Below are 15,591 nucleotides of genomic sequence, written 5' to 3'. Positions count from 1 at the left end.
ATTAAATCCAAATTCTGTTAAACTGAGGTGGTGGGCACCTCCGTAGCCAGGTGGGAAGGAGCAGCAGTGCGTAGCACACGCTTCTTGATTAGACCGGGGTTCGAGCCCGTCACCACCAAATACGGAGGATGCGGAAAGGTCATTCAGGGAATGACCACCGCATATCCCGGAGCAATATGGCCTTAGTTGCTAATGCTCCTAAAAAACCAAATAACATAATAACAAACTGAGGTGGCTAAAATAGACAGTTTACTATATTAACTGTTCCTACTTAAATTATGCTAATGTCATGTACTCCTTTATCTTTAATAAAATTAGATATATTTTTTTTTTCAACTTTTTTTTAATAGGACTCTTATTCTTCTGGACACATGACAAATAAATTTATTGAACTTATAGTAGCAGACTCAATGTTGTTCCTGAAAGGAAAGAAAAATGCTGACTTCCGATGCCCATTTGGAATTGTCTGAACTTAATACATGTTTTAAGTGTTTAAGCAGTTGAATCCACAGTGAAACTGACTTTTGATACAGTGTGTGTGTGTGTGATTTTTTTTTTTTTTTTGAAATGGCTATTGAAGCACACTACATTCTGTAAAAACGTAATGTGATTGCCTGTAGTTATATATTTTTTGGCAATAAAGTGATGTTATATATATATATATATGCTGTTGTGTGTTTGCAAAATCTTCAGTGATAAATCTAAGGGAACTAATTTTATGTTAGTGGTCCTGCACAATTGAATTTATTTAAAATTCCTTTTAAGTTTTAAAGAACCTTAAATGATAACATCACATCCAAATGAAAACTGAGAATAAAAAAAATTATATATATATATATACATTTACAACTACACCCAGAAAGCATCCAAAACTTTTGATAGTATGTGTGAGATTTTTTCTTAAGGTACGGCTATAGAAGCACACTACGTTCTGTAAAAATGTAATGTGAAAGTTGACAGACAAATATCATAACAAAAATTCATCTTATAAATATGCTCCATTAAGCTCATCTGGCTGGCTTTTAAAACTAGTGAAATAATAAAAGGCTAAAAAGGATATTTTTTCCAATAATTGTAAAGCTATTAACCACCAGCAAAACTTCAAAATTCAGAAACAGGAAGGGTAGGGTAGGAAGTACAAAGGTAGTCAACAGCAAAGGAACAGTTATCGAGTTAACTGGTGACATTATGGACCATTCAAATGATTTTTTTAAACTTTTTTTTAATGCTTATTGTTGAAACTTGCATATATTTTGGAGAGCTCATTAGCCATATGTGCGTCTACTAGATATGAGCAATGCATAAAATGTAAAACAACCCCGTATTTACATATAAAATACAAACTAGAAGTACCAATACAGCCTATATTAAACTGCCAGTTCAACTAATCCGAAACGGTAACATCTTTCATCCATGGTTAATTAAAAAAAAAAAAAAAATTCCCAAAATGTCCCAGACAAACAATACTATCCCTGAAAAAAATAAATAAATAAAATAAATAATAAAAATTTTGTGTATATTATAATAAAAAGAGCAGCAGCATCTAACATTTCTTTAACTAATCAGCAAAACAATTTTCTTTTCAAATGATCGTGATCATAAAAAAATTGTCTAACGAAATTGCAGTGGGATCCCGATTAGCAAAAAGCATTAAATTCCCAAATCGGACTATCCAATCTTTCTGATTCGTGTAAATCGGTCACTACGAGCTGGCTTGAAACTGCTCACTTAGGTTCACATTAATACTTTTTTAAATAAAAGTTCTTTAGACATTCTTTTCAAAACATGCCAGTAGGCTTAGGTTTTACAATTAAAAAAAAACACAGAACGCGATAATCACCTGTCGAGGACGTTCGTAAGGTTTCGCGCCATGAGTCTTTTCTGTTTTCAACCTAGAAGGAACCTTTCCGGCCATGAGAACGTCTTAGAACACTTTATATATGAAGCACAGTTCATAAATAATACTCATGCACAATTTTAAAACATGATAATATTCAATCTCATATACTTTTTGCATAAAACAAGTAACATCAATCGCGTGATTTCCTCTCGTAATCTACAAACATGGCGGCAGACAAGATTGAAACTGATTGGCTAATTTTTCAGCGCCTCAGTGACATCTACAATATATAAGTCTGAAATAGAGATATCGTATTAAATATGGACAAAATATTGAATATTTTAACTGGAAAAATCATTGTATCAAACGATGAAGAGGAAATTCAGTGATAAATCTATAAACAATTGCTCTGGATTATAAAAAAAAAAAGAGTGATCCAACCACCAGAATATGTTCTCGTCCAATCCGAGCTAAATCAGCGAGTTTCAGGAAACAGAAGTTCGGAACCCTATTTTGACTGAAGAGAACAGAGTAATTCAAGTTGCAGTACACATTCAGGCTATCCAAGGAAACATAGTGGCGACAAAAAAAAAATGCATCACTTATGAATTTTGCATTGCGGGTTGCAGAAATGTTCGAAATGCTTTTGTTAGATGGGATTTATAGGGTGTTTCTAAATTATTATCGGGGTTTCCGTGGCACGTAAGATGTCCAGGGGATATTCAATTTCCCTCCAGGTGTTCTCCAGCATTTGCCGTGTAACTGTTTCGATCGCAGCAACAATTCTGAGTTTCAGTTCATCGAGGGAGATCACAGGAGTCTTCTACACAATGTCCTTCACGTATCCCCACAGGAAGAAATCAAGCGGAGTAAGATCGGTTGAGCGCGGAGGCCCCGGAAAATGCATGTCAAGAAATTCTCGGACAATAAGAGCACAATATGCAGTGCACAATCTTGCTGGAACACGTATCCCCACAGGAAGAAATCAAGCGGAGTAAGATCGGTTGAGCGCGGAGGCCCCGGAAAATGCATGTCAAGAAATTCTCGGACAATAAGAGCACAATATGGCAGTGCACAATCTTGCTGGAACACCACATTTGGCTGATGATTTTCCAACTGGGAAAACAGATACAGCTGTAGCATGTCCAGATAGGTCACCGCTGCCACACCGCTGCCGCAAAGAAAAAGGGCCACAAAACTTCCGAACATGAGAGAGCAAACCAGACATTGACCCTTGGATTATCTCTTTTAAATTCTCGAATGACGTGAGGGTTTTCCGACCCCATAGTCTGCAGTTATGACGATTTACCCTCTCTGATACATAAAACGTTGCTACATTACTAAATCTCCATATCCGAAGGTTTTTGTATATTTATCAATGATATTGATGAAGGTATATCAGGCTTAGTGTCGAAGTTTGCAGATGATACAAAGGTTGGCAGGGTTGTTAATGACAGTGTGCTACTGCAACAGGATCTAGGCTGTAGTTATGAAATGCTTTAAATGCTTACGTTATGGTCATTCTGCCCAAATCTGTAGTCATAAAACAGTTACCTGTGGTCATTGTGCTAGGAGTGGGTATGTTTTTGCTGACTGCCAGCATAGAGACCAACAACCCTGTTGTGTAAACTGTAAAAAGAGGGGAAGGCATTACCACCACACAGTGAGAGATGTAAAATGTGTGGATTATGTTAAGGCGTTAGAAATGGCAAGTAAGAGGGTTCATTATGAATAATTCAGTAAATTCTAATAACTTTTGGAGTTGTCATAATGGCGAGTTAATTGATTATTTGAATATATTGCAGTTAAATGGACAACGGTCTACGACTGTAATGGATGAGGCTAGGGTTTTTTGCACAGGACAAAGGGTGTGATATTCTATGTTTACAAGAACCATATGTAATGCAGATAGATGATAGATCAGAAATTTAAAGTAGTAGGATTTCCAGTTGATGTTAGCATTAGTAGAGGCAAATGATACAGGAAAGCAAGCTAATGCAGCATCAGCCAAAAAAAAAAACGCTCCCATTTCATACCTCTGTTTGTTCCAAATACCTGTCCAGCTCAGCCTTAAATTTATTTAGCCTATCAACTTCCACAACAAAAGATGGAACCACCAATGTTCCACCAATCTTTCCTCAATTTGAATTTATGCCCTCTCAGGTGATTATTCTGAGCAAGAGGAAGAATCTCATCAGCATTGAGCATGCTCAAACCATTCAAGGCTTTATACACCTCTATCAGATCACCTTGCCGGTGTCTAGTCTTCAGACACAGTAATCTGCAAAACTTAAGCCTTTCTTCGTAAGAGCAACTCTTCGTTACAGTCACTAATCTTGTTGCCCTTCTCTGTACTCGTTCCAACAGCTCTACATCCTTCTTGAAATGAGGCCTCCAGACCAGTATACAGTACTCAAGGTGTGGCCTGACCATTGCCTTATACAAGAGGATAATCACCTCCTTATCCCTGCTAGAAAAATTCCTGTATATCATTGACAAGACACCATGAGCCACTCTTGCAGACCGTCTGCACTGCTCAGAAAACTTCATATCTGCCTGCACAATTACCCCCAGGTCCTTTTCATTCTCTATCACTGTCAGTGTAGTACCACAGAGTTGATACGTTACTCTGGGGTTACTGCTTCCCATATGTAGTACTTTACATTTGTCAATGTTAAACTTCATTTGTCACCTCTCAGCCCATCTGCTCAAATCTTCTAGATCCTGTTGCATACTGTCATTAGTGCCCTTAACAACCCTGCCAACCTTCGTATAGTCTGAAAACTTGGATATTAAGTCTGATATACCATCATCAGTATCATTTATAAATACAGAAAACAACAATGGACCCAACACTGAACCCTGAGGGACTCCACTAATAACATTAGTCCATGAAGAGCAGTGTCAATTGATTACCACTGTCTGTCTTCTCCCACTCAACCATCCCTTTATCCATATCAGCAATTTGCCTCCAATGCTGCACTGCTCCAATTTGTGCAGCACTCTTCCATGTGCAACAGTATTAAAAGCCTTTCTAAGATCCAAATATATAATATCAAAGTTATTCCCTGCATCCAGTTCCTTCATGACCACATCATAGTATCAAATGTTAGAACTGTTAATGTGACAGTAGAAAGACCAGAGGCTGCTATAGTAATATTTAGAAACCATTTGAATATAATTGTTATTAGCAGTCTATATCGAGTATAGCTGTGTGTATTTATGCGTGTACAATTCAAATTTCATTCTACTTGGCATCACTTTATTGCCCACCATTTCAGAATGTTGAAAAATAATAGCTTACATGGAAAATGTGTTATCAAGAGGTATTAAGGCTATGGTAATGTTATATTTATAATGGACTCTAATGCAAAGTCTAATTTTTGGCATAGTCAAATTGTGGATTCCAGGGGAATGAGTTTTGAAGATTTTATAATCTCTAATAATTTAAGTGTGATAAATGTTCCAAACCGACTTTTTACATTCAGTACAACCAATGATGTGTCCAGTATAGATGTGACATTGGCACATAATAATGTGACTAATAGAATATGTCACTGGTATGTGAACACTGAGGTGACTAATAGAATATGTCATTGGTATGTGAACACTGAGGTGACTAATAGTGACCATAGCTCATTGTTATTTCATTCAAGACTAGGAGGGAAAGATTTGGGTAATGAGTTGAGGTCCAAGGAGCAAATTAGATTTTCGTATAAAAACATTAATTGGAAAAAGTTCAGGCATTCCATTGATCTAGACTTTGGGAATAATAAGAATTTGACACTAAACACTTTGAATGCATCAGAGTATGCTCTATTTGTGCAGAATGCACTTTATAGGACTTTACTGTATGCAACAAAGAGAAGGAAATTGCTTAAAAAAATTTAACTTGGTGGTCAAATGACTTCAAATAGATCTTGGAATGCAGCTGAAGCCAGTTATTTTAAAGAATTGTTTAGGAATAAAAGAAAGAAATATCATAAGGCCATATATGAATATAAAGTAAGAGCTTGGCCATCATTGGTGTCTACAGTTGGAAATAGTAACCCATGAGAACTTTTATATAGATTGTCAATGAACAAAATAACAACACAGGAGGAGTTCCATACAATTAGAACTGATAACAGTGAAACAATTGATTGGCAATCAACAGTAAAAGCTATGATTGCACAGGTGTGTCCAGAAGATAATGTGTTGGATGAGAATGAGGAATAAACTTTGATCGTAACCTGTAATGCTGGATATTAGTCCTCGGTAGTATAGTGGTTAGTATCCATGCGGGAGACCGGGGTTCGATTCCCCGGCGGGGAGTCCGTTACTTTCACCCCAGGGGCTCACATCTGGTGAGTATGGGCTTGGCACACCCAGGGTCCTGAGCTGGATATCATCATTCTTCTCTTTCTTGGTGATTCTCTTCTGTTTCCAACTCTCTCTCTCTCAGGGTAACTCAGAAATTTTTTTTAGCTGGTGCAGCATAAGCCTGAGGCTTCCTTGCACTATATGGCTAATAATAATAATAATAATAAAATATTTTACAGATGATAATGATTCATTGTTTGCTGAATTGAGTTCAGTATTAAAACAATTAAATATTAGTAAAACTCCTGGGCTGGATTTAGTAGAGAATAGTGCAATAAATAAATTTATAGATTGCTAACCAAGTGTAGCTTTAAATATGTATAATAAATGTTTATTGGAATGTATTTTTCCTGATTTTTGGAAGAATGTACTCCTGAAATTGATAAGGAAACCAGCTAAGGAAATTACTAATCCAAAGGCTTTCAGGCCAATATCATTATTACCTAATCTTGGTAAACTCTATGAGAGATTGTTGTATGGGCGATTATAGCAATTCCTGATAAATAGGAAAATTACCTTGTGTCATCAATTTGGTTTCAAGAAAAATGTCTCAACTGAAGATGCAATCAATGCATTGCTAAATCATGTACATAATTCAAGATTCAATTATGAATTTGCTTTAATTATAGATTTTGAGGGGGCATTTGAAGCCGTTTGGCATCAAAGAATTTTACATGAGTTAAGGAAAGTTAACTGTCTTTTTAATTTGTATAAAGTTATAAGTAGTTATTTGACCAACCAGCAAATTACTGTTAGATCAGAGCATTTATAATTTAATAAGAAGGTTACTAGGGGATGTCCACAGGGGTTTGTTTTAGGACCTCTGTTTTGGAATTTAGTTATAAATCAATGGTCATTAATGCCATTTGATTATGTGGAGAGTTGCTTTAAGATAGCTTTTGCTGATGATTTGGTCATTTGCATATCTGAGCAGTCCAGGAGAATGCTAGAAGACAAAGTGGGGCAGATTATACATGAACTATAAATAAATAAGCAAATTCCACTGGTATCTCAGACTAGGTATCCGGCAGTTATATTGGATCATAAGTTAACTTTTTTGCCACGCTTAAATCATTTAAGGAATAGGGTTAGGAATTTTAGTATAGCAATTTTTAAGGTATCTCTATCAGAATGGGAGTTGCAAAGAAGTATGTTAAATCTTTACTACAAGGCAGTTTTTCTGCCACTTGTGGCTTATGTTCTGTCAGTTTGGGTAAACTGTGTCAATAAGATTCAATTTAGGGCAAAATTTTATTCCTTGCAGGAAGTTATGTTGCTTGCAATGCAGAGTATGTAGAACAGTGTCAACACATGCCTTACAGGCCATATGCCTCTTGATTTGTATATTGTATGTTGAGCTTTCAGTTATTACGTAAGAAGAGGCAAGCAATACACATTTATGAGTATTAGCAATAATGCTACAGGAGATCCAAAAACAGAGAGGAAGCTCATATAAGGAAAAATGTTGGAAATTTGGCAGGAGAGGTGAAAGGCTAGTATAACAGGTTCTGTTACTAGATTATTTATTCCGAACGTTTAGTTTGCTTTTAATTAAGAGAAAAATAGATGGTTCTATCCTAGTATGTAACTATCTTATCTACTAATTGGGCATGGCTCGTTAAAAAGTAAATTATACTATTTTTGGCTTAGTATCAGATCATTTTGTTTGTAGATGTGAGGACTCTTGGAGTCACATATTATATAACTGCCCTTTATATCTGCTTTATAGGCAACGATTAATTGAGGTGATACCTGATTTAAGTCCTGGTAATGAAACTCTTTGTCTAAATACTTATAATTGTTATGTAGCAATGCAAGATTTTGCCAGGATAGTTTTCCATAAAAGGTTAAAACTTGCCACATGGATAGTAGTTGAATGATGTTTTTTTTTTTTTTTTTTTTAACTGTCAATTTCAAATTTTAAAAATTTTTTTTTATTTTATTTATTTATTTTTTTATTTATTTTTTTTTTTTGCAGGCACTGCAGAATTGTAGAGTGGGATGAATACACTTGCCGGCTTCATTGGGAGTTTTTTTTTTTTTTTGTTTCTCTCCTCTCCATTTCGGTATTGGTTACCTTGTTTTCCACTAACTGTTGGAGGGGGATGTGTTTTTTATTTTATTTAATTAATTTATTTATTTTTATTATTTTTTATTTTTATTTATTTTTTTTTTCTTTTGCTGGCTCCCAAGCCTGGGCATCTTGGGAGCAGGATTGCTGGCACCCTCTGGTCCAGCACGCTGAATTCTGATGGGATCCTCCCACTTGTTCAGAATACGAACCTACGGGGACATAAGTTCAAATTAAGAAAGGATAGATGTAGAATAGATGTGCGGAAATTTGCCTTTAGCCAGCGGGTAGTTAATTGCTGGAACAAACTTCCATCTGTCGTTGTGGAAGTTGATAGGTTAAATAAATTTAAGGAGGAACTGGACAGGCATTTGGAGGGTATGGTGTGATTTTTTTTTTTTTTTTTTTTTGGCTGATGCTGCATAAGCTCCTACACTTGCTTTCTTGCATCAAGTGCCACTACTACTACTACTACTACTACTTCTACCGGAGGGTGAGGGATTTTTGTGTGGCTAGCACAGACAGTTTAGTGGTCCCATGCCTGGGGTCGGGTGCCGGGTAGTGGTTGTCAGAATGTTGGCTGCTCCCTATCTATGTAGAAAGAAATATTAAAGAAAAGTAACAACAGGTGGATTTGGACATATGTCTAGGGTCAACCAACAGTGACCATAAATACATACATACATATAGAGATAAATATCCGAAGGTAATTTTCATCAGCTTCGACGTTTGACAAAAAAGACTCGGGAAAATTGGAAAAGGCGGGGCTTATTCCGCTTTAAAGCATGCACAATCTGCAGTTTGGCGGCATGGGGGTGAAGGCTCTTATGAACAAAGCTCCAAACAGTCATTTGTTATATACCTAACTGCAAAGAAACTCATCTCGTTGATTTTTGTGGGCTTCGAGAAAACGCTTCATGGATTCGATCAACAAATTCCAGCGATGAGTTCGGTTTTCCGGCTCCTTTTGGTGCAGAACACTACCAGTCTCTTGAAATTGCTTTAACCAACGTCGGATAGCATTATCTGAAGGTGGATCTTTTCATACTGAGTTTTGTAACGACGTTGCATTGTGGCAACGGACTTTATTTCGAAAAACCAAAGTACGTACATTGCCTTCTCTTGAACAGTCGGCATTTTGAAGTAATCCGTCAATATTTCCCAGACTTCAATGTCGCGAGTACAGCATTGGCAAATAAACTTTTTGAGTTTCACTTTCATATTTCGTAAGCAGTTTTATTTTGTTCTTTCCGGTTTGAAAATTATAGGCCACGGAAACCCCGATAATAATTTAGAATCACCCTGTATATCTCTGCGAATGAAATCCAATAAAAGTACTCCATCTCATATACCTAATTGCCATAAATATCTTCCCAAAGGGTAAAATGCAAAATTAATGGAAATATGAGAAATCATGCAAATGGCAATCATCACAACCAAACATATATTTTATTGCATTTACGGGTACAAATTGAAATTACAAGTTAACGTAACAGTACGTATTATGTACTGCAAATCAGCAAAATAAGTCCTCGACATTTTTTTGTTCCTCCTCGAGCTGCAATTACAGCCTTGCAATGATCTGGCATAATGTTAAACTTCTGGATATACAGTTGCCAAATTTCGTGGCAACTGTATATCCAGAAGTTACAATGCTCTGGTGCAGCTGAATCTTACTTGTTGGCTTCTTTTGAGCAATTTTAGAAGACATTATGTACCAGAAATTTTCAATAGGGTTCAAATTTGGTCTGTTGCCAGGCCAGGCCAGCATTTCTGAGGTGTGACTTCACCTTAAAGGGGAAAAAAAGAGGGAAAACATTGGTGTAAGTATGTTTTAAGCTTTGCGAGACAAGAAGATAAACTCATCATTAGTAACATAAAACTTACCGATTTTGTTGTCTGGCAAGGGGCTGCTCCTGTTGAAAAATGCAGTTTTGGAAGTCTGTGTGGTGATCCCTAATAATGGATTTCAGGCACTCCTCCAAGATAGCAGTGTAGGTTTCTGCATTCACCGTTCCCTTAATAAACTTAATTCGCCCCACCCCTTTGCTTGTTATGCATCCACAGACCATCTGACCAGCGGGGAACTTTACAGTTGGTTGGTGTTATGCAGTCAGGATGGTATGCCTCGGATTTTCGTCTGCTGACATATCGTTCCCAATCGAGCCATGCAGGTTGAATTTCGATTCCTCAGAAAAGATGATGGTGTCCCATTGCTCCTTTGTCCACGAAACGTGCATTTTAGCCCAAGCAAGTCGCTTCTTCCTCATTTTTTGGATCAGCAAAGGCTTCTTCTTGTGCCGATAGGCACGAAGACCTCATTTCGAAAGTTGTTGTTGGATAATTCCTGCACTTGTTTCAACACCAGAGGCCAATTCTCAGTCCAGTTTTAGATCAGGAGCACTGATCTAAAACTGGCGATTACGAAGGAATAGCCATTTTTTCAAATATCGATCTTGGGAAGGTCTAGTCACTTTCTTACAGCCTGATTCAGGTCTTATCTTCACAACACCGGTTTCATGCTTTAATTTCAGCACCGGGGATACTGTTGACTGGTGGCAGCCAATTTTATCAGCGATAGCACACAGAGAAAGCCCTTCCTGGGAAGAGCAACAGCTACACTTTTTTTTTTCTTAGTGTCAACTGAACATATGGAGTCATGCTTTCACCTCCGCAAAACAGGATTCTAATGAGCCTGTGTATACATTTCCAACCCCACATTTATAGAAACGGTGATGCAATAGAAGCATTATCTGATGCAATACTTTTGCTTTCCGACAAACAAAATTACTGTAATCTTATCTTAACAATATCTTATACGTTTCACTACAAATGTTAATTTCTTAAGGTGATGCAGTTTTTTCCCCCACTGTATGTACATTTAAAATTTTGCTCATTATAGTTTACCGCCACATCCTACCCTCCAACAGAGCGAAAATGGGTAAAACCCATGAAAAACAAGAGTCGAAAAATTCACAAAAATCCATTCTTCCACAGCTGCTCACTGCGAAGTCCTTGAAGAAGAACTGGACTGCATGAAGTGCTCACTGGATAAGGATTCCGCTTACCTAGAGAAAACTATAATCCTTAGATTTCTGTCTATGCTTTGAGGCAGTTTGAATGACTAAGCCTGCTGCCTAAAAAGTCACAGACTGTTGGGGCACCCTGGAGAAAATGTTGTATAACTTACTACTCCAGTGAAACAATTAAGAAAAACGAAAGAACAACTGAGAGAAACAAATAATGCTCTGTCAAAGGCTATCACCAGTCCAGTTTGGACCAAGAACACCAGCCAGGACCCCTCCCTTCCCTATCTGTCAGATCAATCAAATCCCCAGACTCGACCAGCTTTGCTACCTACACCTGTTCCAGAAACATCTTATGCTGCTGTGGTTCCAGAGCCAAAAATTAATGCTCCTCCTCCCAATCACGTTTCCATATCACAAGCCGATAAAACCTGCCACCTAATGGACAATGAACTGAATATCAGGTTTGATGATTATCACCATACCAAGAACCGGGAACTAAGTGAAATGCCACAGCATCCCTCCCCACCGTCGTATTCAGAGGCACTGAGGACCCCATCAATGACATATAAGTTATCTGCTGCTCCATTACCAGAAAAAACAGAGAGCAAAACCTAGTTATTCTTTAGGAGATCCAGGAACGATCCTTCACTTCAAGTGAGGCTGTCAAAGAAGCAGAAATTGTTGTTGTTGGGTTTTTAGAAGCATCGACAACTAAGGTCATATCGCTCCGTGTATATTGTTAAATTGGTGTGTTTTGAGGTCAATTTTCTGTTTGCTGGACGAGATTCCGGGAAAAAACCGTGCTACCCTCGCTCGAGACTGACTAACTCAGCCATGTTGTGAAAAGACCCATAAAAAGTTTCTATCATCGACTGGATTCAAACTCAGTTCTTTTCCATCAGGTGTGGGGAGGACGGCGTTTCTGCAATCTTGTACTACCCACGAGGGGATGGTAATTGCAAAGTCGAAACTTCAAATGAAAACCATAGAAATAAAAAGCCTCGGAAATATTCATAACGCCAGGATCATCAAACTCAAATTATTATATTAGGGCCACCCGTAATTTCTTAAAACTACCCATATATTTATTTGTCTGTAAATTGCGTGTGTTCAATGGTCAATTTGCGTTTTCTGGACGAAAAAACCGACTAACTCAGGCCGGAGTGAAAAAAGGCCCATTAAAGTTCTTCGCGTCATCGACGGGATTCGACGACCATTCTCAGGGTGGAAAAGGCCCGGGTTCGAATCCTGTCGATGATTCGAGGAACTTTAGTGGGCTTTTTTCCTCCGTGGCTGAGTTATTCGGTCTTAGACGTAGATAGCAAGGTCCCCCCCAGAAACTGGGGATTTTTTTGTCCAACAAACAGGCAAATCCACCAGAGAACACACGCAATTTATAGACAAAATAAATAAATGAGTAGATGTAATCGTTTAAAGGGAACCCTAATATAATTTGGTTGTGGATGCTGTCTTTCTTCAGGATGCTCTTCACTTTTCCAATCAATTTTTTACTTCTATTACCCTGTTGGTACTGGGTCAACTGACCTATCTTGACTCTTAATTCTTCTATCTTCTGCTGAAATCTTTCCCAAGCTGGGGGTTCCTTCTGTTTTCGTTTCTTTTCCATTAATCCTAGAGGCTGCTATGGCAGCACAGTATACGGCTGCATGGATAGCGTCCAGCGTTGCGCCATTATTGTCAAGGTAATGTGGTATTATTTGTCGATTGAGGTGTTCTGTTACTCTCCACAGGATTTTATTTGGCTTCTGCTTATGTGTCATGTGGGTTCTTGTAGTGTCCATTCCTGCGAATTCTGTTAGGGCCTTCTTCCACTCGTCTTCTATTCTGGATATCATGACTTCGTCTCTTTCCACTTCAGCTACTCTGAGTTGTATTTCCTATTGCTCTGCCTCCTCTGGTTTCATATTGACCATATTATTTGTTCTTTGTCAATACCTGCTTTCTCATCCCAAAAATGGATCTCAATGATCCCGTCCGGGATTTTATTATTATTATTATTATTATCTATATGGTGCAAGGAAGCCTAACGCTTACGCTGCACCAGCCAAAACAATTGGAGTATCCTGAGAGAGAGACCAAAAAACAAGCAGAATGATGATAACCAGCTCAGTACCCTGGGTGTGCCAAGCCCATTCTCATCAGATGTGAGTGTGACCCCGGGATGTGAAACATCCAATCTATTTAAGAGTATTGAGAGCTATCCAGAAGAAAATAGACTATGGCTGCACACCATAATCAACATTCCACGAATGTCCACAAGATTCTTAAACTGAATGGCTAAAGAGCCAGTAACATGGCCGACCAAATTAGGAAAAAAAATGGACGAAAATTAAATTTATATCTGTTTAGCCTATCAGGATAGGATCTTCTAATCTGGCTATTCCTCCAGTCGTGTGGGACAAGCTTTGCTGGCATTTGGCTATGACAAATGCGTGATCACGCCATTAGTCGGCCTGACTCTGTGGAGCATCTGACTTCACATTCTTTCCTACTTTTCCGAGGCTAATTGGTTTCCTCCACCTCAGGGACCCTGCTCTTGTCCCCTTCCTACCTTCCTTATGCAGAGAATGCCTTTTTTCTCATCCTCCCTTTCCAACCCACCACTTCATTCCATATGTCCCTCTCATCCCCCCACCTGTTCTATGAGATAATGCCTTCTGCACACTTTTCCCCCTTACTGTTAATTCACTTCTTCAGGCTGTCACCCATTACAATGGGTACGGGTACAGAGAAGGGCAACAAGATTAGTGAATGGAACAAAGGGTTGCTCTTACGAAGAAAGGCTTAAGTTTTGCAAATTACAGAGTCTGGAGACTAGGCACCGGCGAGGTGATCTGATAGAGGTGTATAAGGCTTTGAATGGTTTGAGCATGCTCAATGCCAATGGGATTCTTCTTCTTGCTCAGAATAATCACCTCAGAGGGCATAAATTCAAATTGAGGAAGGACGGATGTCGGATAGATGTGCGAAATTTGCCTTTGGCCAGCGGGTGGTTGGTTGGTCGAACCGACTTCCATCATTTGTTGTTGAAGTTGATAGCCTAAACAAATTTAAGGCTAAACTGGACAGGTATTTCGAACGAACGGAGGGGTGAAATGGGAGTGGTGTGTTTTTTTTTTTGTTTTTTTTTGGCTGATGCTGAATAAGCTTGCTTTCTTGCATCATATGCCTCTACTAATGCTAATGTTAATGCTAATTACTCTTTTAATTTTTTTATTTAATTTATTTTTATTTTTGTACAGTTTTGATTCACATGAGATCCGAACGCGGATTTTAGGAAACTACTGGTGCCGCGTTTCAAATAACTCAATATCACTATGTTGGTGTATCAGTAACGGTGGAATATGATTAAAGAGGCCTGTGCGCTCTGGATTCATTATTAATATCGAATTACTGTGGCACAGAGCGAAACGGAAACAGAACAAGTTATGATAAGTTTAATAAAGGAAATACATACATATATTAGATTAGATCATGGTGAACGACTCCATTTACCAACAGGTACACAGCACAGCCATGGGTTTCCCAGTTAGTTCAGTCAGGGCAAACATCGCGATGGAGGAATTAGAGGGTCGTGCATTTACGAATGTACCAGATCTCATTACCTTTTGGTGTCGCTACGTGAATGATGTGTTCGTGGTTATCCCCAGAAATTCGGGTGACCGAATCTTAGACCACCTCAATTCTCTGTCGCCTTTCATAAAATTCACCATCGAGCTAGAATCGGACAACACCATACCATACTTAGACACCCTTGTCCGACGCGAGGGCATGCGCTTGAAGACAACTGTCCAAAGTAAATCAATGTGTGCTGGCCAATTTACCAACTTCCGATCAGCACACGCGCGTAGCCATCTTCTTGCCACAGCACGAACCTTGCTAACTCGTGCCTGGATCCATTCTAGTTCTGTAGATGAAAGGCACACCGAAATTACTAAAGTCAAGGCGGATCGTACAAGGTGTGGCTGTCCCATCAATACCCTTGCCAGGTGTGACCTACAGACACATGGCCACGTAGCGACCAACAGAAACATCCAAGGTAATGACTCAACCGCGTGCGCCTTTATCCCATACTACCCAAACCTATCACAACAGGTTTCTAGGGTCTTAAAATCACATGGGATAAAATATGTACAACTCCCAGGCAGAAAGTTACGCTCCCTCATCTCTAAAGTGAAAACACCGGTCCCCACCTTACTACAAAGCGGATTGGTCTACCGCATCTCTTGCCGTGACTGCACTAGCTGCTACATCGGGGAAACTGGGAG

General features: G+C 38.6%; 1 protein-coding gene across 2 annotated transcripts in view; it reads right to left on the bottom strand.

Annotated features, from left to right (window-relative positions):
- The window catches only part of LOC150087490 (uncharacterized), a 259,633-nt gene extending 257,575 nt beyond the window's left edge, over positions 1-2,058 (bottom strand). For both annotated transcript variants that reach the window (XM_090371210.1, XM_090371211.1), the window contains exon 1: positions 1,841-2,058. In XM_090371210.1, coding sequence (XP_090227336.1) covers positions 1,841-1,915 — 75 coding nt within the window. In that variant the 5' untranslated portion in view covers positions 1,916-2,058. The remainder of the gene's footprint in view (positions 1-1,840) is intronic.
- Between the last annotated feature and the right edge of the window lie 13,533 nt (positions 2,059-15,591).

This window comes from Mastigoproctus giganteus, chromosome 4, assembly GCF_048544385.1.
Source record: "Mastigoproctus giganteus isolate SK-2022 chromosome 4, ASM4854438v1, whole genome shotgun sequence".
In the NCBI taxonomy this organism is placed as follows: Eukaryota; Metazoa; Arthropoda; class Arachnida; order Uropygi; family Thelyphonidae; genus Mastigoproctus; species Mastigoproctus giganteus.
The sequence above is the reverse complement of the archived record's forward strand: the minus strand, read 5'-3'. Positions and strand labels throughout refer to the sequence as shown.